The 23,737-nt window shown below is 41.5% G+C and overlaps 1 protein-coding gene across 7 annotated transcripts in view; it reads right to left on the bottom strand.

Moving 5' to 3' along the window:
* Positions 1 to 530: 530 nt before the first annotated feature.
* The window catches only part of ADIPOR1 (adiponectin receptor 1), a 35,458-nt gene continuing 12,251 nt past the window's right edge, over positions 531 to 23,737 (bottom strand). For 3 of the 7 annotated variants that reach the window (XM_033918013.1, XM_033918010.1, XM_033918016.1), the window contains 7 exons: positions 20,782 to 21,050; positions 12,387 to 12,509; positions 8,744 to 8,915; positions 7,045 to 7,231; positions 6,459 to 6,646; positions 5,015 to 5,208; positions 531 to 1,442 (listed from right to left, as the gene is read on the bottom strand). In XM_033918013.1, coding sequence (XP_033773904.1) covers positions 1,314 to 1,442; positions 5,015 to 5,208; positions 6,459 to 6,646; positions 7,045 to 7,231; positions 8,744 to 8,915; positions 12,387 to 12,509; positions 20,782 to 20,928 — 1,140 coding nt within the window. In that variant the 5' untranslated portion in view covers positions 20,929 to 21,050 and the 3' untranslated portion in view covers positions 531 to 1,313. Of the gene's footprint in view, positions 1,443 to 5,014; positions 5,209 to 6,458; positions 6,647 to 7,044; positions 7,232 to 8,743; positions 8,916 to 12,386; positions 12,510 to 20,781; positions 21,051 to 22,122; positions 22,210 to 22,338; positions 22,675 to 23,737 lie in introns of those variants that run through there. The other 4 variants (XM_033918017.1, XM_033918012.1, XM_033918014.1 and 1 more) reach the window with 3 other exon arrangements.

Genomic DNA, 23,737 nt, shown 5'->3' with positions numbered 1-23,737 from the left:
ATTATCTTTTAAGTGCTATTTTACCAAAAAAACCCACAAACAACATGCAAAAAGTTATTCGCGTTTTTTTGGTATTCGCTGCCATGCTGTTCCCCCTATCACCGCCAATACGGAGAGGGAAGTGTATACTGTAATAGTTTCCTTGCATTCTTTTTATTAAGGGATCTACCGTATTTCCCCAAATATAGGCCGCAAGAAATGCAGATTTAGGTTTTAAAACTTAGATAAGCCACCTCATGTTAGTAGCCGCGGCTTATCTAAGAGTTAAAAAACCTAACTCGGCCTATACATTCCCCGTACCTGTAGCTCCCATTCTGGACGGCTGCCTCCTGCAATGTTGCGGCCGGCGGTAGAGTTGATAAGAGAATTGACAATTTGTGGGTTCAGATGCAGAACCCTTTGGTTCAGAACCACTAGACACATTGCACTAGAAAACCATATTCTCATTTAAAAAAGAAATATTAAATAAAAAATTTAGGGATATATCACCTTTGTAACGTATGTATCACAAACAGATCTGTGGACACTGATAGTATGGGAATATGTTTATTGGGCATTTGTAATGCGACTGTTTGTAAATGCCCTACATTCCCCTAAATCACTGAAAATTTTATGTTATTCTCGTAATAAAGTCTTTGAATTGTGATACACTGTAACAGGAGCATGTTTGTTTTCTTTGTTTTTTTTAAAGCTAAGTATTAAATATTAAATATTCTCTCATTTCATTTTATATTACCTTGCCAAGTGAAAAGGAAAAATAAAACATAAGATATAACTAAAATATTAAATTACACAACCTTTGCATCTTGCCATTTACTTTAACCCCCTTAGCAATACAGCAGAATGCCCCAGAGCTTGTGACTGATAATACACACTCACAGAAACATATATATAGTTTGTTCAGAAATGTGCTAAAAACGGTGGTGACCTGAAATTCATCTAGTAATCAGTAGTAGTCATGAAGCAAAGTTCTTGTGCATTCATCTTCTGCTCGGTGACTGGTTTGCTGGTATCCTAAAATAGTCCATGAAATCCAAACCAAATGATTTTTTTTAAGGATATGTGCAGGATATTCTCAACTCCCAATGAAAAGATTCAATAGCCAGAAGGCATCTTCCTTGGTATGTGACCCTCCCCACAATCCAAACAAATAAGAAAAAAATCTCTTAGGAATCGCAGCCCAAGAATTTGGTCATTCTGAAATTCTGATTTTTTAAAACCTGTTCTTCCCAGATGGTTCAGAACTTTCGTGCTGAGTTGGGTCAGTCATGCATAGCCAGACCAGCACTTGGGCAGTAGGTGCTAGCAAGGCTTTACAGAAGCGTGTCATCGGTGCAACCTCCTTCTAGTCCATATCGAAACTCCTGCAGGTTTGACACTCCATAGAAATGGATGAAAGCAGCAGCCACCACCAGCACGTGAAAAATCTGATGTGACTGAAACTGAGAAATTCAAAAGGGGGGGCGGGGGAAGAGAAAGAGAGACCTTAAAATGTGACATGAAAATATATGAATGGTCTAATTAAGGAGGGAAAATAGAACTGCATCCAAAAGAGCCTTCAACAGTACAGTGGTACCTCGGTTTACGAGTGCACCGGTTTGCGAGTGTTTTGCAAGACGAGCAAAACATTCGCTAAATCGGCGCCTCGGAAACCGAGCGCGCTTCGATTTGCGAGCGCCCCCCTTGTGAACCGGCACCCTCCCTCCCGCGATCCGGCACCCCCCCCCCCGTCGCCATCGGGCACCCCCCCCCCCGCCGCGACCTGAGGTCCCCCCAACCCACCCGAACCCTCTTCTTACTTTTCTGTAGCCTCCGCAGCGGCACCGGCACGTCCTGTGCATGGTGCCGGTGCCTGAAGATCTGCTTCCTGTGCTGGGCCTTGAGAGTTCACGTTCGACGTGAATGCTCAGGCCTTGCACAGGAAACAGATCTTCAGTCACCGGCACCACGCACAGGACATGCTGGTGCTGGTGCCGCTGCGGAGGCTACAGAAAAGTAAGAAGAGGGTTCAGGTGGGTTGGGGGGACCTCAGGTCGCGGCAGGGGGGGGTGCCGGTTCGCGGGGGGGGGCCTTCGGGGGGAGCAATGCCGGTTCTCGGGGGGGGGGGGGAGCAGCGCTGCTGGCCTCGGGTGGGGAAGGTGGGGAGTGGGAACATATCAAAGCAAGTTTCCCTTACTTCCTATGGGGAAACTTGCTTTGATATACGAGCATTTTGGATTACGAGCATGCTCCTGGAACGGATTATGCTCATAATCCAAGGTAACACTGTATCTCACTTCCCCATCAGGTTGGTTTACAGAAGCTCCTGCAACACATCCTCATTTTGTGTCACATTGTGACATAGACTTTCCCCCATTCTGCTCGTCTCCCTCATAGGGAGAATGGAAACAGAGTAAGCTACATACTGCTGTGCCTTGTAAAAGGTGTTGTTTTAAAATAAATTAAAAGGTTGAGTTCTTTAAAATGGTCTTGGAATCTATTTTCCTTTTGTCCCTTGCCAGAGACGTACCACAGAGAATATTCTCCAGGTAGTCAAATATCTCTAAGCCTAGTTCAAAATTCACTTTTTCACCAGATAATAGGATAACACTGCAATGCCTCAAGCTCCTTCCTGTAATTTCAAAAGGTCCCGTAACATACAGCACACAGCGAGGGAGTACAATAGTCAATATGAAGAAAAATTTGCAATGTTATTAATCCTTCAATAGTCTCTGAATAATATCAAAATCACCACATCACTCTTTCCATCATATGTTTTTTAAATCATAATTTTTTTATATTTTAAATGCTTTTAAATTTTTAGGACCAGTCAGTGGTGACTCAAACTCAAGAGAAGCTCCCACTCGCACTTCGTTTCTCCCCCGGTTAGAGGATGCAAACTAAAAAAACACCATGAGCATCTTCTCTCACATCAGGCTGCTCTATGGGGTAAAGACCTAGAACAACTCCTATTGCCCACCACTTATGAGGTATTCAGGAAACGCCTCAAAACTCACCTATTCCTGAAATACCTAGACAGCTGACCCACTTCCCTCCTTCCCCTCTCTTGCCCTTTCTCCCCATTATTCCCACATCCCTTAAATTAATTCAACTTGTACGTCAACTCAACTTGTATTCCACTAATCTTTTGTAAACCGCATAGAACTTAACGGTACTGCGGTATATAAACTGTTATTATTATTAGATCTTTTTACTAGGAAGAAAACAACCCATCATATCTCATCATCAGTACTTTTTTCATTTTCCAATCATCAAAACACACATTTAACAACTCCATTTCCTTAGTAATTAACTTGGTACATTTTCTAAAGCAAACTTATCTTGCTATTATTATTGCTTGTCATTAATAAGGGGAACATGTTGCTGAAGATTACTTGAAGGAGATCAATTATCCTGAAGCAGAAAAATGAAACACAACTTTGTTGGCAAGCAGAGCGAACAGCAAAATAGTTCACTTTAGAAAATACAGTGGTGCCTCACACAACGAACTTAATTCGTTCCAGGAGCAAGTTTGTTATGCGAAAAGTTCGTTATGTGAAACGCGTTAAGCGCAGTGACTAAAGACTGCCTGCAGTGCCTGCGCGGAAGGATGCAATACATCGGCAGCGATCGTGGAAGCTCGGGCGACTTCGTTGTGTGAAACGAAGTTCGTTGTATGAATCATGACATGAAGTTCGTTGTGTGCAGCGTTCGCTGTGCGAGGCGTTCTTTATGCGAGGCACCACTGTATATCAAGTTAAATGCTAAGGAAAGAGAGCTAGCTGAAATCTTTTTATTAAAAAGTCAGAGTTACAAAACTCAAGCTGTAGAACATTATGAAGTACAACAGGTCCAAAAGTGTAGCGTAAAATAAATTTATTTATTTAATTTTCTATATCGTTCTCCCAAGGGAGCTCAGAACAGTTTCCATGAATTTATTCAGGTACTCAAAGCATTTTCCCCTGTCTGTCCCGGTGGGCTAACAATACATCTAATGTACCTGGGTCAATGGGGGATTAAGGGGCCCTTTTATCAAGCTGCGGTAGGGGTTTAACGCGCGTAATACCGCGCGTTAAACTGCCTGCCGCACTAGTCGCTAACACCTGCATTGAGCAGGCGTTAGTTTTTTAGCCAACTGCGGGGGTTAGCGCGTGATGAAATGTCCGAAGCGCTAATCCCGCTAGCGTGGCTTGATAAAAGGACCCTTAAGTGACTTGCCCAGGGTCACAAGGAGCAGTGTGGGTTTGAACACACAACCTCAGGGTGCCGAGGCTATAGCTTTAACCACAGCACCACAGCTTTTGTTTTTTTTATAACCTTCTACCTTAGCATTGCTATGCCCTCCCATACAAACACACTATCCCCCACCTCCCCAAGCCCCACCCATACAACCACACCCCCAATTATGCTTGTAACCATTAAGGATGTAAGCTCAACAGCACCATCGTAAATTATTTCCAATTCATATCAAACATGGAGTCCATTCAATATTAAACTCCTTGTTTTTGAAGACAGTGGATATATGAAAACGAAATATCTAAAAAAATATTTTCTACACTTAACAGTAAAATCTGCTTCTTTGGCTTCCAGGAAACAAAGTTAAATGTATATTCTGATGATTGAGAAATTAAAAATGAAAAGACTGAAGAAAAAAAAAAAAAGGATCAATGACGATACAAGGTGGGCTGTTTTCTCCCTAGGAAAAAGATCTAGGTGGACAGCAACTGCAGACTGGTCCTAAATATTTAAAATATAAAAACATACGATTGGAAATAGTGATATGATGTGATGAATTTGATATTATTCAGAGACTTTTCTTCCTAGCACTCTGAAGACCCTGGGAATGCTCAATATTTTCCTATTCACTGATCACTACTTATTATCATTTTTTGCACGCTACCTAGCAATCAATGTGCCTGACATAAAAAGGGAAGATAAGATATTTTTGATAGTTTGATTTTGATGGAGCATTAAAGTAAAATACACTCAGGCATTGTGTAAGAGTTTTAGGATGCAAGAACGTGACAGTACTCACCCAGATGTCGAATTTTCCAGGGAAAAAGCGTTCTGGGATGCGCGCTGCATACAGGCCAGCACCTGTGATGTACATGACTGCCATCAGAAAGAACCAGCCCATCTGCCCCACAGTGGTGGCTTTTACAAATCCTTCTGCAATAGTGAAGTGAAGGGTAGGGACAATACCACTTAGGCCTAGCCCTAGAAACACACCTGTCAGACAGAAGGGGGAAAAAGGAATAAAAACAGAGCCCCTATATTTTGATATCATGCAAATTCGGTTGGCACTTTATAACATTCTTCATTAAACAGATAGGTGCCAGTTTCACAAGTTATTCTGGGATTGTGTCTAGCATCTTTTTTGCTTACTCTAGCACCAAACAATTCAAGATCTCTTTTTCTAACCTTATGCCTTATTAAATACCCAAAACACACACTCCCAGTTTTAGACTAAGCATTCTTATGTACCTGGGGCAATAGGGACAGGGTGCTATGTATTTCTAAAGAATTGTCTTGAAATGATATAAATTATATGAACATAAGTTTAAAATCTAAGGAAGTGGAGGTTAAACCCAAGAGGATTGTCCCAAAGTGGTTTGCAAGCTGAAGTTAAATAGCTAGTGGCAACCCGGTATCTGAGGTTTTTCCTTTCACAGATTGGAGCTCAGAAAGTGGAGAGACTCCATTTGAAGATATCAACTATTCTATCACATTGATATTTTGAACCATATTTGAAAGATTATAAAGATTTATCAAGTGTAGAGAGTAATTTTTTGTTTTGACATTAAGTGACTTCCCCAGGGCTTACTGAACACAGCTCAGTTCAGTAAAATGAGAAAACAGTCTTCCATTGACACATAAGTAGGAAAAAAAATGACACAAAATATAGCATAAACCTCAGGATAAAAAAATAATGGAAATAAAGACTAAATCTCACTGATTTTAAAAAAGTTGTATTTCAAACCTTGGACACAAGAAACTTGTTTCAATGACTATTTTCCTTTTTAAAGAATGAACCCCAGGCAGTGGCACAGCGAGGAATTTGTATCCAGGATGGAGGTATCCGGCATTACTGCACTGTGCACCCCCCAATGTATCTCTTCACCTCTTCGCTGGTCATGAGTAGCATCTCTTACTTGCTGTTGGATTCATCCTTTCCTCCGTCACTTTCTGGTCTCCAAGAAAAGAAAGTGATGTCAAAGGGAGGGTTGAGGCCAGTGCCAGCAATGAGTAAAAGATGCTGCTCACAACCGGCGAAGATTTGTGGAAGTTTAGGGCAATGGCCACTAGGAAGGGTGCACTGAAGGGGGATGCATGGCATGGTGAGGTGCTGGCACTCCTGACACGCTGCACCTGGGGCGGTTTGTCTCCCTGCTTCCCCTTACTATGTCAGTAACCTCAGATTTCCCAAAGTGAGCCAGACCCCAATTTCTTTTGTTTTCACATAAACAGCTAGAAATTACCTGCTCTTGTTGGACGATGTTTAGGTGTTGCAAACCTATCCCACTGAGCTACAACGATAGCCGTGATCCCAAGCACACACACAATGGAGAGGTAGATCAGCCGGGGCTGGGGAGAGCAGTAGAATGAATAATACAACCAGGGGACAAAGCTCCCCATAATCAGCAGAGCTATTCCAGAATAATCCAACCTGTATAACAATTGCACACAAAGGAAAATAAGGTACAGAATTAATGCATTACTGCTGTCTCCCTACAGATAACTGAGTTATCCCAGAATAATTCAGTTTCAAGCAATAAAAGATATGAAACCTAAGGTTTTTCATTATCTTTCTGTAACCACCAGCAAGTATGCCCCAGAATAATCTATCTGCAAAAGAATCTATGGATCTGCTCCTAGAAATATCTTCATCCAGAATCTACCTGACATGATGATGTATTAAGGTTCAACAAAAACAAGAAAGCGTGCAGTACATTTAATGAAACTAACCAAATGTCTACATGGATTTATGAAGCATGAACTGCAGTTCAAATGGACACTACCTCGTGAGTAAACTGCACACAACAGTTATATCCAGGAGCCACTTACTTTGAAAAAGTCCTGGAGACTTTTTCTGAATGACAGTAAACGGTATGGAAAAGCCAGGAGAAGCTGAGGCAGAGAACGGCACCCAGGAAGAACATGCCAAAGACCACCTTCTCCTGCAGGGGGGCCATGAAGTATATATTCGGCCTCAGCATGGTCAGAACACCGAGGAACAGAAACAACACGAAACCTGCTCCAAAAACAGCTATGAGTCACGGATACAGACAGTCTGTTTTCACATTTTTTTAATCTCACTTTTTTACTATTTAATCATTCACCCTACAAGGCATACCGAGATGACTCCTCCAAAATGTCTTCAGACTTACCCTCAGCACTACATTTTCAGCTGGTACTGGATAGCACAGTATTCCCCTTCCTTTCTGTCCTAGGACTGAGCACTGGGGGCCTCTGCAGTGCACTGGACCCTAGCTGGCCCTATCAGACAACAGCCAAGCTCAAGTCTCTTACAGCCTGCAGAAAAGCTGCTTCTAAAAGAACAACAGAAACTGGACATACTGGCAATACGGTTTCTTTACCAGGTACTTAAATGATGGGGAGGTGGGAACATCCTTTTTATAATAAGGGCTTCTGTTCTTAAGAGTTGTAAATTTGGACTTCCCCCCCCTCCAGCTAATTAGAGGGTTCATTCAAGGTACAAAAACAATGTGTTTTCACTGTAAGGGTACTATATTGATAAGTACCTTTCAGGTGGAATCAAATATGTATAATCGTGTCACCCAAGAATCACCAGTGTAGAAAAGGCACAAAAACTGAGTGAAGGATGCAAGATAAACTCAGAAAGGGGTGAGAGGACTAGGGGAATTTGTGCTTTTCTGATGTTTATCCAATAAACACCTATTGTAATGCCTTATTTTACATCAGGGATGTTTTACTGGTGTTTATCAATTAAAAACTAAAATCAGAAACCGTAATTATAATCCAGGCATTTTCTGGCAAAGTGACAGAATTACTGAGCTGCACGTGTTATCTTTATTAACAATTTACTTTTGCTAAAACCCTCTTCATAAATATTTTATGTATTTATATTTATAACTTTATATACTACCTGGGTAATACCAACTATTTTCCTTTTTAAAGAATGAACACCAGGCAGTGGCACAGCGAGGGAAGTTTGTACTCAGGATGGAGGTATCCGACATTACTGCACTGTGCACCCCCCAACGGATCTCTTCACTGGCCATGAGTAGCATCTCTTACTTGCTGTTGGCTTCATCCTTTCCTCCGTCACTTCCTGGTCTCCAAGAAAAGAAAGTGATGTAAAAGGGAGGGATGAAGCCAGTGCCAGCAATGAGTAAAAGATGCTGCTCACAACCAGCGAAGATTTGTGGAGGTTTAGGGCAATGGCCACTAGGAAGGGTGCACTGAAGGGGGATGCATGGCATGGTGAGGTGCTGGCACTCCTGCCACGCTGCATCTGGGGCGGTTTGCCTCCCTGCTTCCCCTTACTATGTCAGTAACCTCAGATTGGATACACAGATATTTAAGGATACAAATATCTGATACTACTATGGTCTTTTCCACAGAAAACAGCTTTATCAAAGTACCCAGCCGGAGGGAGTACTGCAAGGGCAGACAGATTGCATGCATGCCTTCAAATTAAAATCTGAGATCAAGCCAACCAATTGAAAAGTATGAGTCCAGTGGCTGACTGCAACCGTCAGACCCATCTGAGGTCAATCACCTAATAAGTGCGTCCAGATGTTGCCCGTCTCTGTATGTATTCTGAAGATGCTTTTGAAACAAGCTCTGAAAGATGGCATTGGTGGTCGATGGCCATGAAGAAGGTAATCATTATCCTTTAGCCAGTCAGGAAGAACATCATATGGAATGACTCTCCAGCGTCCTTCCCATACCTGAAAAACATAAAACATGCACTCCAGTAGAATGGAAAATGATACCTACAGGTAGGGTGGGAATGATGCTAAATTAATCCTGTGCTTTGATATGTTGAAACTGATGCATCCATGAACACAACTTCATTTTGGTGCCTATAAAACTAGGAAGAAGCTGCAATGAGCAAGGGTTAGATGATTTCTTGTTAAGTTAAAACCTACTACTTACTTCTATAGTGACCATGCTTCCGTTAAGTACATAAGGAATATTGCTACACCTTGGGTTTTGGCCAGGTACTAGTGACCTGGATTGGCCACCGTAAGAACGGGCTACTGGGCTTGATGGACCATGGGTCTGACCCAGTAAGGCTATTATATGTTCTTATGTAAGAAAGGGAAAACTGAGCTCAGTTTGAATCCCGACACTAAACTAAATTATATAAAGATCATTAGTGCTAGATCTACAAAATTGCCATCCTCACTTAACAAATAAAACTCTTATGTAAATTGGTTCTTAATGGAAAAAATAATCAGTATATGCTACTGATACAGGGCAAGCAGTTTCCCCTGTGTCTTTCTCAATAACAGTCTATGGACTTTTCCTCCAGGAACTTGTCCAAACCTGATAGCTTTTCTTGTTTTATGTGACATTTCATATATGGTGAGCAGATGATTTCATTTAAAATTTATTGTTGTTTCTCTATAGTAGCATTAGTAGATAATGAAAAAAGGATAGTATAAAAAAAGAAAAAAATCTTGACAAAATATAAGTTTCCTTGTCAGTCCTCCAGACTGGTCCAGAAGCTGATGACTGGGTTTTGCTCACCTACCAGAAGATGGAGACTGAGGCAACTTTTCAACTGTACAAGAGAATTGTGTAACCCCTCCCTAGCTAGTAAGTCTGAGCAGATGGTGGATGAGCAGTCTGCTCCGGTCTGGTAGGCCCCTGGTTTGGGGTGTGTACACATAGGGGCTTTTGGGCTGGTTGATAGTAATTGGATTTGTTCTTGCCTCCCTTATTAAAAAGGCCCCTTGGCTGCTCTCCAAACAACAAAAAAGACAGGTCTGTGTACCTATGTGGAGTTGTCGGTCTGAGGGGGACACTGTTACCCCTAGGGTGTAACATCTGGGTAGCCGGGTCCCTCTTCCTGAGCCCTCCATTTGACGGGAGGACCTTATTTGTCTTGGCACCAGGGTTAGCTCCAAGGTAGTAAAAATAAATAAAAGAGAGAAGGTATGAACAGTCAGGTATCTTGATTTGCTGTGCTGAAGGCTGGTCATGCACTTTGTCCTCCTCCTCTCAGTCGAGAAGGCAGATGCTGCTTGCTGGGCCACAGGGTCTCTGTAGGGGCAAATCTCTGTTGCAGCCATGATAAGTTCCCAGCCCACCGGTGTCAGACGTGTGGGCACCAGGGTCTGGAGGTGCCCAGTGCTAAATGTGGGGGCCTAGGATGATGACATTGTATCATCAGTCTTGCCAATATTTGTATGATCATTTGCCGATAAGAACTCTTCGGTCTGAAACTTCATGTCAACTGGAATTACCTACAGTTCGAGTAGCACGACTTGAAAGCACTTGAAGGAAAAGTTATTTGGCTGCAGGCCTTGTAGCCTAGAATAGGCTTCCAGTAGGACTGCATCAAGAGTGCAATCTAATTCGATTTAGAAGTTTGTTGAAACAACATTTGCTTGCTCATGACAGATGGTTTAGAGAGACTATATAGGATGAGACTTCTTTGATGTTTAGTTGTATTTTGTTTTAATTATTATCAAAAGATTAGGTTCTTACCTTTGCTAATCTTCTTTCTTGAAAATCCACATTCTATTCCTGGACTAGTGGGTTATTTTCCTGTAGTAGCTAGACAGCTTGTAGGGAGCTCATTATACAGAGTCTTGAGCCCCTCCCCTCTTACCTCAGGAATCCAGGTTGTGACAAAGCGTCCAGAAACACCTGTAGAAGACCAAGGCAAAAGAGAGGGGTACAGGGAGGCACCTGGAAGTGCGTGGATATTGCCATGATTACATCACGCGCATGCGTGACATCATCTTGTCAATGTCCGCGTGCATGTGAAGGCCCTCCAGGTGGGCCCCGAGATGCCAGTAGGGGGTGCCAGAAGAGAAGAGGGCCAGAGAGAAGGATAGGTGCTGGCGCCCACTGATTGCCTACAGGACGTGCCTCTTGAGCACGTCCTGTAGGCAGTCAGTGGGCGCCGGTGCCTCTTCTCCTCCCCAGTGTACTGCAGCACACCTAAAATCTCAGGAGGTACACTAGTGTGCCTTGGCACACAGTTTGAGATACACTGGTCTAAGAGGTTAGGAAGGAATCTGTTATTGTGCACCTATGGACTCCTTTTACTAAGGTGCACTAACGGATTTAGCAAACACTAAATGTTAAGAAGCCCATTCAATTCCTATGGGTTTCTTAGCATTTAGTGTTTGCTAAATCCATTAGTGCACTTAGTAAAAGGATCCCTATGTGAATTTATAAAATACCACAGTAGTTTGAAATGGCAGAAACAGGCCCTACCTTACAGGCATGAACAGTTACATCTGCTTTCAAGCTGATGTAAATGTCCTTACCTAGATTATCCATACATATTTGTAGATTACCATATTTTATAGGACTGCAACATGATTTAAAAAACTGCAGTGTCTCCTGTCTCCTTTCATTCTCTTTCAAGCCCAACCCCCCTCCCCCCCAAACACACACACACATTCTTGGCATAATCTGGATATTTTCCCCTGCATAGAAGTCTACCTTAAAGGCGGTTTTCTGATGGTCCCCAGCAGCACTTGAACATGCTCTGAAGCTTTCCTTCTGACACGCCTCATCCAGGCAGAAACAGGAAGCAATGTCAGAGGAGGTGGGACAGGCTAGATGAGCTGAGCAAGGAGCAGGCAACCCACATTCAACGCTACAAGGATGTAGACCTGCGAGCAGAACTGGAGGTGCCACCAGTGGAAGCTATGGCCAAGGTGGTAAGCTCCAGCAGCCTTAAGAGCTTGGTGCTGCTGCTTATGGGGGTGGAGGAAAAAGAGTGAGAGGGAGAGTGAAAGAGAGATAAGAGACCTCAAGAAAGAAAGAAGATGAGAGGGAGGGAAGGAGAGACATGATTTCCTTCTCTCCCACCCCCAAATCCAACATCAGTCCTTTAGGAAGCACTAAGTGCTTGATAGTATGCTGTTGACTTGATCTAAATATTTAATTAAGGAAAAAGCCTTGTTTAAACTTTTTATTCCCAACTAATCTTAACACTTGGGCAAAGGAAAATGACCTTTTTGAATTCCCTTTTTAGTAAGAGGCAATAAAACTGCTATGTCTCCTCTACAGCGATCAAGGGACTAAAATAGCAAATCCCTTTTTGGCTTTTGCTTTCCAATTGCCTCTCTTAGCTCCTCCCTTTAATTTCATGTTGTTTTCATGAACTGTGTCAATCATTTGTTGTTAAACTGAATCGATAATAATAACTACAGGAATTCAGTATTACATACCTTGTAAACAAACTCTTCCATCTTTTCCATGGCATGATGAGCCTGCAGAGGGAGTGTGAGCACACGAACTTCTTCTTCCTCTTCCTCCTCCTGTGCTGTAGAACACGCCTGGTCTTCATCACTCTGCAGAAAAACAGAGATGTATATACACCAGGCACTGCTGGCTGCTCAGAGAATGATAAACACAGTGGAGGAATGACCTAATCTAACCATGGCATTTATTACCCACTTAAACAACAGTTCCAGGCAGGTTACATAAAGCACAGTACTTACCGTAACATGTGGGTGATGTCATCCATGGAGCCCAGTACAGACAGTGAAAAGTGTAGTGTCACTAAAGCTTTTAGACTGCTTACACGAGTGCCTTCCCGCCCGATGCCAGCTCATGAGGTCATCAGTTCTATGCCCAAATGAAGAAGTCAACTAGGGGAGGTGGGTGGGTTGTGAGAATATCTGCCTGCTGTCCCTGGAACCTGTTATGGTAAGTAACTGTGATTTATCTTTAGATAAGCAGGCAGGATATTCTCACATGTGGGACTCCCTAGCTATAATAAAAGGGATGGAGGGAGAGTTGGTTTCCAAGGACACATAAAACCAAGACCTAATGTCCAATTCAAGAGCAGGGAGGCAAGGGAAGGAATGTAAAGAAAACATGATCAGAGGAACTCTATGTTCTACTAGAAGTAAAAGGGAGAACTCCAAGAAAATCTATATGCATGGAGGTTGAAAAATAATAAACGACCTCCCAGTGGCAGGTGAATCTAAGTATAGGCAATGGAGACGTCAAAAAGATTCAAAAACAAAATAAGAAAGGACTACTGGCTTTAAACTGCGTACGATATTCGTGGTTTTTCCAAATTTGCAGGCATTTCAAGAACGTAACCCCCGCGAATTTCAGGGGAGTACTGCATAGAATTAGAGCGACATAGTGGCTTAGTGGGGAGAAAAACCTCCTGATAATTTTATTCCGTGAAGGCTGAGAAAAAATTGTGATAAGCCTTGAAAGAAAAAAGTCAGTATAAGACAGGAAGGAGAAGCATATTGTACAAGCGATATGCTGGTAACAGGAATCCCCGCAAGATATTTAGCAAGTAAAGGTGGACAGGGAATGGAATTGCTGAATATCCCTGTAAAAAAGGAAAACCAAATAGTTGAATGCCAAGTGTTTGGGGTTTTTGTTTTAAAACAAAGGGGCTCCTCATGTACTGAAAGAAGAAGAGCTCAGTGAGCTTAGAGCAGTGCTTGAACCCATGAAAACAAATTGCCAGGAGGGGAGCAGTCGAACTCTTTAACTACTGGGCCCTCTTAATGGCGTTTCAGAAACTTGAGAATCAAGGTATATAGAATTTCTACTGAAGTAAAAGAAGCTAAAGAAAGTGAAGGGTAAAAGAAAAATAAAAAGCACGTTCCGTTGAACTCTTACACCCTCTTACTCTGTGTGTTAGAATGTGCAAACGGAGCTTAGCTGTTTGCTACCAAATATTGTAGAACTTACTCTTGAAGCAAGTAGCATCAACTGAAGATACCATAGAGTTCAGAGTGACCTAATAAATTGTAAAAAGGCAATACGCCTGCAGATTAGAGGTGATGTATAGGATTTTATTGGGAAGTAAGAGAAGCACTACAAAGGAAGGTGGTCACGAAGTAACAGGAAGCAAAAAAGCAAGTGTGCAACCAGAAGAAAAACTCATTGTTGCACAGATAAGTACGTGATGAAGAGAAAACTACATAAGAAAGACAAGAAACATAGAAACATGACGGTAGATAAAGGCCAAATGGCCCATCTAGTCTGTCCATCCGCAGTAACCATTATCTCTTTCTCTCTCTGAGAGATCCCACGTGCCTATCCCGGGCCCTTCTGAATTCAAACACAGTCTCTGTCTCTACCACCTCTTCCAGGAGACTGTTCCACACATCTACCACCCTTTCTGTAAAAAAGTATTTCCTCAGATTACTCTGGAGCCTATCACCTCTTAACTTCATCCTATGCCCTCTCATTCCGGAGCTTCCTTTCAAATGAAAGACTTGCCTCAAGCACATTTATGCTATGCAGGTATTAAAATGTCTCTATCATATCTCCATCTCCAGCCTTTCCTCCAAAGTATACAGATTGAGACCTTTAAGTCTGTCCACATACGCCTTATGACGAAGACCACTGACCATTTTAGTAGCCTTCCTTTGGACCGACTCCATCCTTTTTATAGCTTTTTGAAGGTGCGGTCTCCAGAATTGTACACAATATTCTAAATGAGGTCTCACCAGAGTCTTTACAGAAGCATTCATACCTCCTTTTTCCTACTGGCCATCTCTCTCCTTATGCAACCCAGCATCCTTCTAGCTTTCGCCGACATCTTTTTAACCTGTTTGGCTACTGATCATTACATACAATTACACCCTAGTCCCGCTCTTCCATCGTACACATAAGTTCTTCATCCCCTAAATTGTACTGTTCCCTCGAGTTTTTGTAGCACAAAGGCATGACCTTGCATTTCTTAGCATTCAATTTTAGCTGCCAAATTTCAGACCATTCTTCAAGCTTCGCCAGGTCTTTCTTCATGTTATTCACACCATCCGGCGTGTCTAAGAATGTCTAAAAGTTTTCTAAAAGTTTTCTATTTATAGATGCCTTTAATGATTAATTTTTTTTCGCATTCTTAATTTAATAGGTCAATTGTCTTCGTCTCCCTTCCTATTGTTTTTCCCCTGAATTAAAGATTTTAATACTGAATTAATGATTTTAATACTGAATGTAACCATTAAATAATTTTCCTTTTGTCTCATTATAATCTGTAGAAATACCCTCTAAATGTACTATATTATGTATATTTAAGATAATCGTTTGTTTAATTTAATAATTGTAAGTATGTTACCAAAAATTTTTATTTATCTGTACATCGCCTTGAATTTTGAATAGGCGATAAATCAAAATACTTAATAAACTTGGATAAACTTGGAAACTTGTAAAGTCCCATAACAAACGTAAACTCAGAGCAAGGTCTTGTTTGTGAATTGTAGCAATAGAAGCCAAAGAAAACAATACAAAACACATTTAGTGGGAATATTGCCACCAATCAAACCCAGTGATGGAACTATGAGTCGAGGAAAAAACTACTATCGGGTGTGATGAAAACCCCACTATGACAGATTCAAATGTCTAGTCAAAAACAGGAAGTAAAATACAACCTGCTAGACAAAAAGAAAGTGGTCACAGTGAGATATAAACCAATCTCACAGAGTAAGAAGATCTTATATCTTAGATAAAGTAATCACCTCCAGGGTATTTAGAATTATGCCAATGGTGGATAGAGTTTACATGCTTCTGGTGCCACCAGGGAGGGATTCTGTTTCTTCTCATGAGGCATAGAGAAAAATGGAAAGTGGGTATAACACTGACATAAAGAAATGAATGTACTATGTCAGCGGGAACGGGTATTGGACCGGTAAGGGAATTTTTTTTTGTTTAAGTTTTTTTATTGATTTTTTTTCATTTAACAACAAGTGTCATAAATTTTCATACAATTATCTTAATAATACACTTGATATTTCTATAATGTATTTTATACATAACATTTCTTATCTTATATTTCTTATGATTTTATATATCATATAACTGTAATTATTTTTCTTATAAAGTTATACAACATATATATTGTAATGATTTTATCAATTATTTTTTAAATTATTAACCTTTTTCCCCTCCCTTTATTACATTGTTTTCATGTAAGAATACCATCTATTAATAATATTTTATTTATAATTTATAATAAAGAGTATAAATCCCCCTCCCATATCCCCTCCCTCCCTTTCTTCTTTAACTATTTTCTTATTATGGGAAAATGAAATTCAATTATTACAATATTTTGTTAATGGTCCCCAAATCTTTTTGAATTTATCCATATATCCTTTTTGTGTTGCAAATGTATGTTCCATTTTATATATATGGCAAACTGAGTTCCACCAAAAATTATAGTTCAATCTGTCACAATTTAATAATAATAATAAGGGAATTTAACAGGAGTTGAACCTGCACTAGTCCAGAGATCACAATATGTGAACTAGAAAATGACAAGGGGACAAATTTGCCCCGTCCCCACAGGAACTCAATTTCCCCGTCCCCGTGAGTTTTGTCTCTGCCCCATTCCTGCAAGCTCTGCTTTAACCACACAAGCCTCGAACACTTATGATTTTAAAGTGTTTGAGGTTTGTGCAGATGAGGACGCAGCTTAGGCATTGGTGGAATGAGGCATTATGACATCACAATCTGAGCTCTAGAATGTTGCTACTTATGATTTTAAAGTGTTTGAGGCTTGTGCAGATGAGGACGGAGCTTAGGCATTGGTGGAATGAGGCATTATGACATCACAATCTGAGCTCTAGAATGTTGCTACTTATGATTTTAAAGTGTTTGAGGCTTGTGCAGATGAGGACAGAGCTTGCAGGAACAGGGCAGGGATAGGAAAAGAACTTGCAGGGACGAGAAAATGAGTTCCTGCAATGGGGAAAAATGGGAATGGGGAAAAATTTGTCCTATGTCTTTCTCTAATGTGAACAATGAGCTAGAAGATCAAATGAGTGTATAGGTTTGTAACTGTCGATCTCAGTTCATTAAAGGTTTTCCAGACCACAAGGTTCTTAATCTCCATTTCATCAAAAACTTGGAGGAGGAATGCTTCAAACTTGTCTCTATCAGTAGACTCTGCGATTTCCTTCACATTATTCCACAAACTCACTAGCAGGTCTGATTATCTCTCTAGCAAAACAGGACTGGCCAGTCTGAGTTCCCAGGAGATATAAAATCTATGCTTTACATTTACCCACATCCATGTCTTTTAATTTAAAAAAAACCAACTTAATTTAACTGCACTGCTGGTTTGTTTGTTGGCTCATTAGATTTAAAAAATTCATTTTTCAGTAACGAGTTTAACAATTATCATAAACGCGAAATTAGAGAATGACACGTGGACAAATTTGTCTCCGTCCCACTCCTGCAAGCTCTGCCTTAACTGCACAAGCCTCGAACATTTATGATTTTAAAATGTTCAAGATTTGTGCAGATGAAGACAGAGCTGGCGGGGATGGGGAAAATTTGTCCCTATGTCATTCTCTATGTTTAGCTTTACAAAAGCATAGAACTGTTGGATGTATCGGGTCATACATTTTTTTAAATAAACAAAAATAAAATCTCTGATCCCAATCTCTCCCATTTTCTGTAGACAGGAAAATGTGTTTAGTTAACCATACACTAAGTCCATGACAAAATTACGAGAACATCGATAAAAATAAATAATCACGAATACGCAATTTCCAAAAACATAAAAATACTGGGCATCACTCTTGACACTCACCTAACTATGACCGACCACACAAACTCACTAGTGAAAAAATGCTTTTACACGCTATGGAAACTAAGAACCATAAAAAAATACTTTGACCCTTCTTCATTCAGGTTGCTGGTACAGGCACTGATCCTATCCCTCCTTGACTACTGCAACATCATCTACCTAGGCATCCCACAAAAAACAATAATAAAACTGAGATTAATACAAAACACCGCCGTTCGCCTAATTTTCGGACTAAGAAAAAACGATCACATCAGCCCCTACTACAAAAAGCTACACTGGCTTCCAATAGAAGCGCGAATTCTATTCAAATTCGCTTGCACCTGTTTCAAACAAGCCTGGGGACTAGCACCTTCCTACCTACAAACTCACTTCACCCTACACAACCCCACAAGAACGACCAGAAACAAAAACATCTTTGCATACCCAAAGATAACAGGCTGCAGATACAAATCCTTCTTGGACAGAACCTTCCAGTTCCAAGCGAACAGACAGCAAACCTGGCTGAAAAACCACATAAACGAACCAAACATGACTTATAATACTTTCCGCAAATCGATCAAAACCACCCTCTTCGCTAAATTCATTGGCTAAAACGGTCCCCTCCCCACTAAGACCCCTCAAGGATGTTCTAAATCTTTCAGACACTCATTACCCTTAGATCCCCAATTAATATGTAAGTTACCATTTAGACTATTGTACTGCATCTAGACTCTTTATTCGGTACTGTATTTAAACTTATTGTATGTTTTGAATTTGGACTCACTCTACTGTATTATATGTGGATTTATTGTATTGTATTAGTATTGTACTGTACTTGTTATTCGCTGAATGTCCAGCCTTCTTACAATGTAAACCGCCTAGAAGTCGCCTGACTATGGCGGTATAGAAAAATAAAGTTATTATTATTAAGTATTTTCTGAATTTATTCTTGGGAATTAGGGAAGTATGGTCATTAATACAACGCGTTAACTGTGCATTACATATTTTAATGCACGTTAATGCCTCTTTGTCTTCATGGACCTGCTCCGCCACCTGCCAATGCCCACCACGGTCCACTATAAACCCCTCCCTTCCATAGCCTGCTAGCAGTAGCACTGATGGAAGGCTTACGGTCTCTTCAGTTCCTGCTACACCGGAAGTTAAATCAGCCGTTCCAGTGTAGGATACAGCCACCTGCTACCACCACCACAGTCCACTATATCCCCTCCTTCCCTACATCTAATTAACCTTTTATAGCCTGCTAGCAATGCTGGTGATTAAAGTAGAGAACTGCCATTAGGCTCGCCAGCTCCAGCCTCTTGCACCCGAACAGGAAGTTTCATCAGCTGTTCCAGTGTAGCAGGGACTGAAGAGTTTGTGAGAGGCTATGGAGCTGGTGATCCTGCCGGTAGTGTTCTACTTTAATCAGGTTATAAAATGTTAGAAGGAGGGAAGGAAAGAGAGCGACCAACCAGACCACGAAGGATACCCAGCCATGGAGAGAGGGAGGCAGACAACCACAGAGGAAGGAGGAGAGAGAAAGCGATACCCAACCACAGAGGGAGGGAGGAGAGGATCACAGGAAGATTTGCTGGGGGAAAGAGGTACAGATGGAGGAGTAGAATGATCTTTGAGGGGGATCGGATTTTAAAATAGGGATGGGAAAAACAAGGCCAGATGGTGACAGAGGATAGAAGGAGAGGGAGAGGAGTGAAGGGAAGAAAGAAGAGAAAAGAGAAGAAAGAAGATGATGGTGCCCATGAATGGCAGGGAACGGAAGAAAAGAGAAGAGATGAAAACTAAGATTTGAAAAAGAGGAAAAAAAATGGAAGTAAAGTTGATTGTGAAAGATAGATAAAATCATCAGATAATAAAGGTAGGATAAATTATTATATTTTTAGTTTAGTAAGGGGGAGTAATGGGATTTGATATAGCACCTTTCTGTTGAACAATTGAATTTAAATGTGTCCGTTTTGAAAATTTATGCCCGCTATGTATATATTGCACTAAACAGGAAGAAATGTGAGAGGATGTGTTAATCGTGCAATTTATGCGATTAATTGCACGATTAAAAATTTTAAGCCTCTATATATCTCTATCGATATATATATATATATATATACACACACACTCACACACACACACGAAGGAGTGCTGTAAATTTCTCAGCCCAACCAACTTCCTTACATTCTGAGTGTTATTTTGCCACTGCAGCTGAAAAGAGTGTTGTTATCTTATTTCGTTAAGTGTCAATTTGCAGAAACGAAATTCTATGTTTTGACATTGTTTCAGATCACTGACTGAACCATATCTATGTCATTCTCTTCTTCATTGGGCTGAGAACTTTTCAGCATTCCCTTGTGTGTGTGTGTATATATATTACATATAAACACACACAGTATATACTTGCATATTGATTTCAAAATTTTTGACCATTTTTAAAGGTTGAAAGTCAGCATTTTCCTTCCCTATCCACCCAAGTAGGTTTCAGCATCCCCCCCCACCCTCTCCCGATCCCACATGCAGCAGCTGCTGCCACAGACTCCCCATGTGGGCACTTTCCTTCATACCTTGTCTCGGAGCTCTAACTGTGCTGGCTTGGGGCCTTTCTGTACAGGCTCTCACTTAGGTACCCTGCTGCATCCTGCCCTGAGCCTCAAAGGAACTTCATCACTGGAACTGCCCTATATTTCCTGTCAGGCAGAGGGCAGGATGTGGCAGCGTATCTAAGCTTAGACCTTTATGGGAAGATTCTGTATTGGCTCAGAAACAGTTTGTAACTTCAGGACAAGGTATGAAGGAAAGTGATCACATGGAGAAGGGAGGGGGGGGGGGAAGACATTTATCAGCTACTACCTGGGGGACTGAGACTGGAGGGGAAGTGGAAAAGTTGGAACCAGTGTGGGCGGGTGGGAAAGGGAAATGCTGGACCTGTGGATAGATAGGGTGACATATATATGCGTTATCATACAAACATAATAATTGAAGGAGCAAAGAAGGGAGCACCCTATATGTGAGTATATATAGTAAGCTAAGAAGCCCTTGGACTGTTGCTGTGGCTAGGAGTTACTTACACTAGCTGTACCAGCAGCTCCTCGATGGTCTCTCTTCACTTGTAGCAAGGGTCCTAACTCTGTTAGTTCCACATCATCTGCATCCGTTCTGCTGTTGTTCGAAAGCCCACTGTCTTGGCCAGCTGCTGATTCTTTCCGGGAAGACATCTGGTCAGTGCCCACAAGCCCAGCAGCGTCCGCCCGAGTGTCAGACCGGGGGTCATACAAAGAGATTCTGGGCACCTAGAACTGTTAGCGTTTCATATACTCCCTGCACAATCTCACGGGTGCTAGGTGAAGGAATAAAAGGACAAATTAAAATATTGGAAACTTCCATACCATCCATATATCTGTCAGATCTCCCCCTTTAATCGCAAACTGTAATATACTGGCATAAAATAAAGCAATTTAAGTAAAGCATGCACATAATTCTTCATCATTCTGCTAGACCAGTCCAGACATATAGGTTACAGCACCTTGCAAGCAAATGGAGGCAGAGAGCACAGCTTTGCAGTAATATAATTACTGCCTACAAGGAGCTGCGCACACCAGTAGGGATGTGCATTTGTTTGAAATTACATTTCCTGAGCTGTTTCATGGTTTTTTTTTCTCCTAAAACAGAAAAACCCTTGAAATTCTAGAGCTTTTTGTGTGTCATTAATAGTGCACACTATTGATAGAGAGGACACATTTTTTGTGAAAGAGCATGCATTGTTAAAACAATATTTTCTCATAATAAAAAAGCTCCCCTCCCTCAAAAAGGCATCATAAATTCTCACAAATTGAACTGGAAATGACATGACACAAAAATGTTCAGGCTGCACACCCCTTCCCATGAAATACACTCCAGTATTCCTTGCCTCCAGCAGAAGGCATGTTTTCTCTAGCCTGGTTGTAATCTGTATGACCTTGAAAAATCAACATCTGCTCACCTTTCAACAAAGTTAAACCTATGTCTCATTTTCATTTAACATTGTACATTTTTCCATATTTTTATAAAGTGTCTTATATAAAACCAATACTTACACACACCTATTCCTTCTACTTCAGAATTTTTAGGTGAAAATAATGTAAAGAAATAACAAATATACTATCTAAAATTGGGTGACTTTTGTACACAGTTTTTGTCTTGTGTATCATAATCCAGTGCTATACCATGCTGCAGTGAAAAATTCATCCATTCGTTGCCCAGGTGTCCAAATGAATTTACACTTCCCCATCCGCATTTGCGGTGATAGGAGAACAGCATGGCAGCAAATACAGAAAAATCGCAAATAACTTTTCATATGTTATTTGTGGGTTTTCTGTTTAAAAAAAAAAACCCTAAAAAAAAAAAAAAAAAGACACAAAACCACGCATAACCTGAACTGCAAGTGTAGCGATTTTCTCCGTACAATACTGGGAGCATCGATTTTCTCTGTGAAACGCTGGGAGCAGTGATTTCCTGTGATGTAAATTTGGGGGGGAGCCTGGGAATAAAAAACCACGAATAACCGAAACCATGGTTAACGAAACCGCGAATACAGATGGGGAAAGTGTAATGATAGCTTGAGAGCAAATATGGAGAAATTGTCTTACCTGATAATTTTCTTTTCCTTAGTCAGCAATACTGTTCTGATCTAATAGGTGTTATCCCTTCCTAACAATAGAAAGTTCCTTTGTAATGCGAGAACTCACGGCAGTCATTCAACTAGCAACTCTGCACGGGACAGGAGCATAGGAAGATCGTTTCTGCTCCAGTTCACCATTGGACCACAAGGGATTTGAGAGGTATGTTGGAGAGGTGGAAGTTTTTAGAGTCCGCCAGGTCAGGAGAGATCCATCTTGTTCCGGCCCACCACTGGACCACCAGGTCTTACGGCAGGCCTGATGGAGGCCTGCAACAGGTCTGGGACAGGTTCTGCTGGGTGTGACCTGAATATAAGCAGAGACCTCAAAAATCACGGTTTATACTTGAGTATATACAGTAGCTTTCAGAGGCCAAAACCTCCTTTTTCAGGTCTTCAAAGTTATTAAAAGTGTATTAAAATTAGTTTTAATTAAAAGATTGTATCTTCATTTTATATTTATTAACTTTTTCTATTTATAAACGTTTATCAATACAGCTACAATACTACTTTAAACTAGCAACAACAACAAAATCTTTTCTCCCCCTTTTGTCATTTCTAGTTTCTGCTTTCCTCATCTTCTCTTCACTCTCTTCTTTCCATCCAGCATGTCCTCTCTCTGCCCCTTCCATCCACTGTCTGCCCCTCTCCCATGCTTTGGCATCTCACCCTTCTCCTTTCCTTCCTTCCCACCCCATTGTCTGGCATCTCTGTCTTCTTACTTTCCCTCTCACTATGCCCTGGTATCTCTCTCCTCTCCTTACCTTCCATCTCTCCCTCCTCCTCCAAGCTCTGGCATCTCCTCTCCTCCCTTTCCCTCCCTACTTTCCCCCTGGTCTGGCATCTCTGTGTCCTTCCCTTCCCTCATACCCTGGTATATCTTCCCCCCTTCCTTAGTCTGACATCTCCTTTTCTTCCTTTCCCTCCCTCCCTTCCTTGTGGTCTGGTATCTCTCCTCTCACTTCCCTTGGTCTTCCTTCTTCCTCCCTCCCTCTCCCCCCCCCCAGTCTGATGCAGCATTTTTCTCCTCCTCCCCTCCTTGATGGGTGGGTACCAACCTACCTATCTCTCTGTCAGTCCCTGTTGGCAGCGCAGCCTTCACAATTTGCTGCTCTCGCCAGCGTCAGGCCTTCCCTCTCTGCTGGTCCCGCCCACTTCCTGCTTCCGTGAAGGCAGAACCTGGCAAAGAGAAAGGCCCAACACCAGCACAGCACAGAGTTATGAAGGCTGCTGCTACAGTGAAGAAGTTCCCAGATCATGACGCTGGCCCTCGGAACATTCCTTTATGTGCTGCACCCGGGGCGGACCACCCCATCCCCTTGGTACACCACTGCTGAAAAGGAAGCACACAGTACACCCAGAACCCCAGG

The sequence above is a fragment of the Geotrypetes seraphini genome, chromosome 13, assembly GCF_902459505.1.
Source record: "Geotrypetes seraphini chromosome 13, aGeoSer1.1, whole genome shotgun sequence".
Classification (NCBI taxonomy): domain Eukaryota; kingdom Metazoa; phylum Chordata; class Amphibia; order Gymnophiona; family Dermophiidae; genus Geotrypetes; species Geotrypetes seraphini.
Note: the sequence above shows the minus strand (reverse complement) of the source record. Positions and strands in the feature narration are given on the sequence as shown.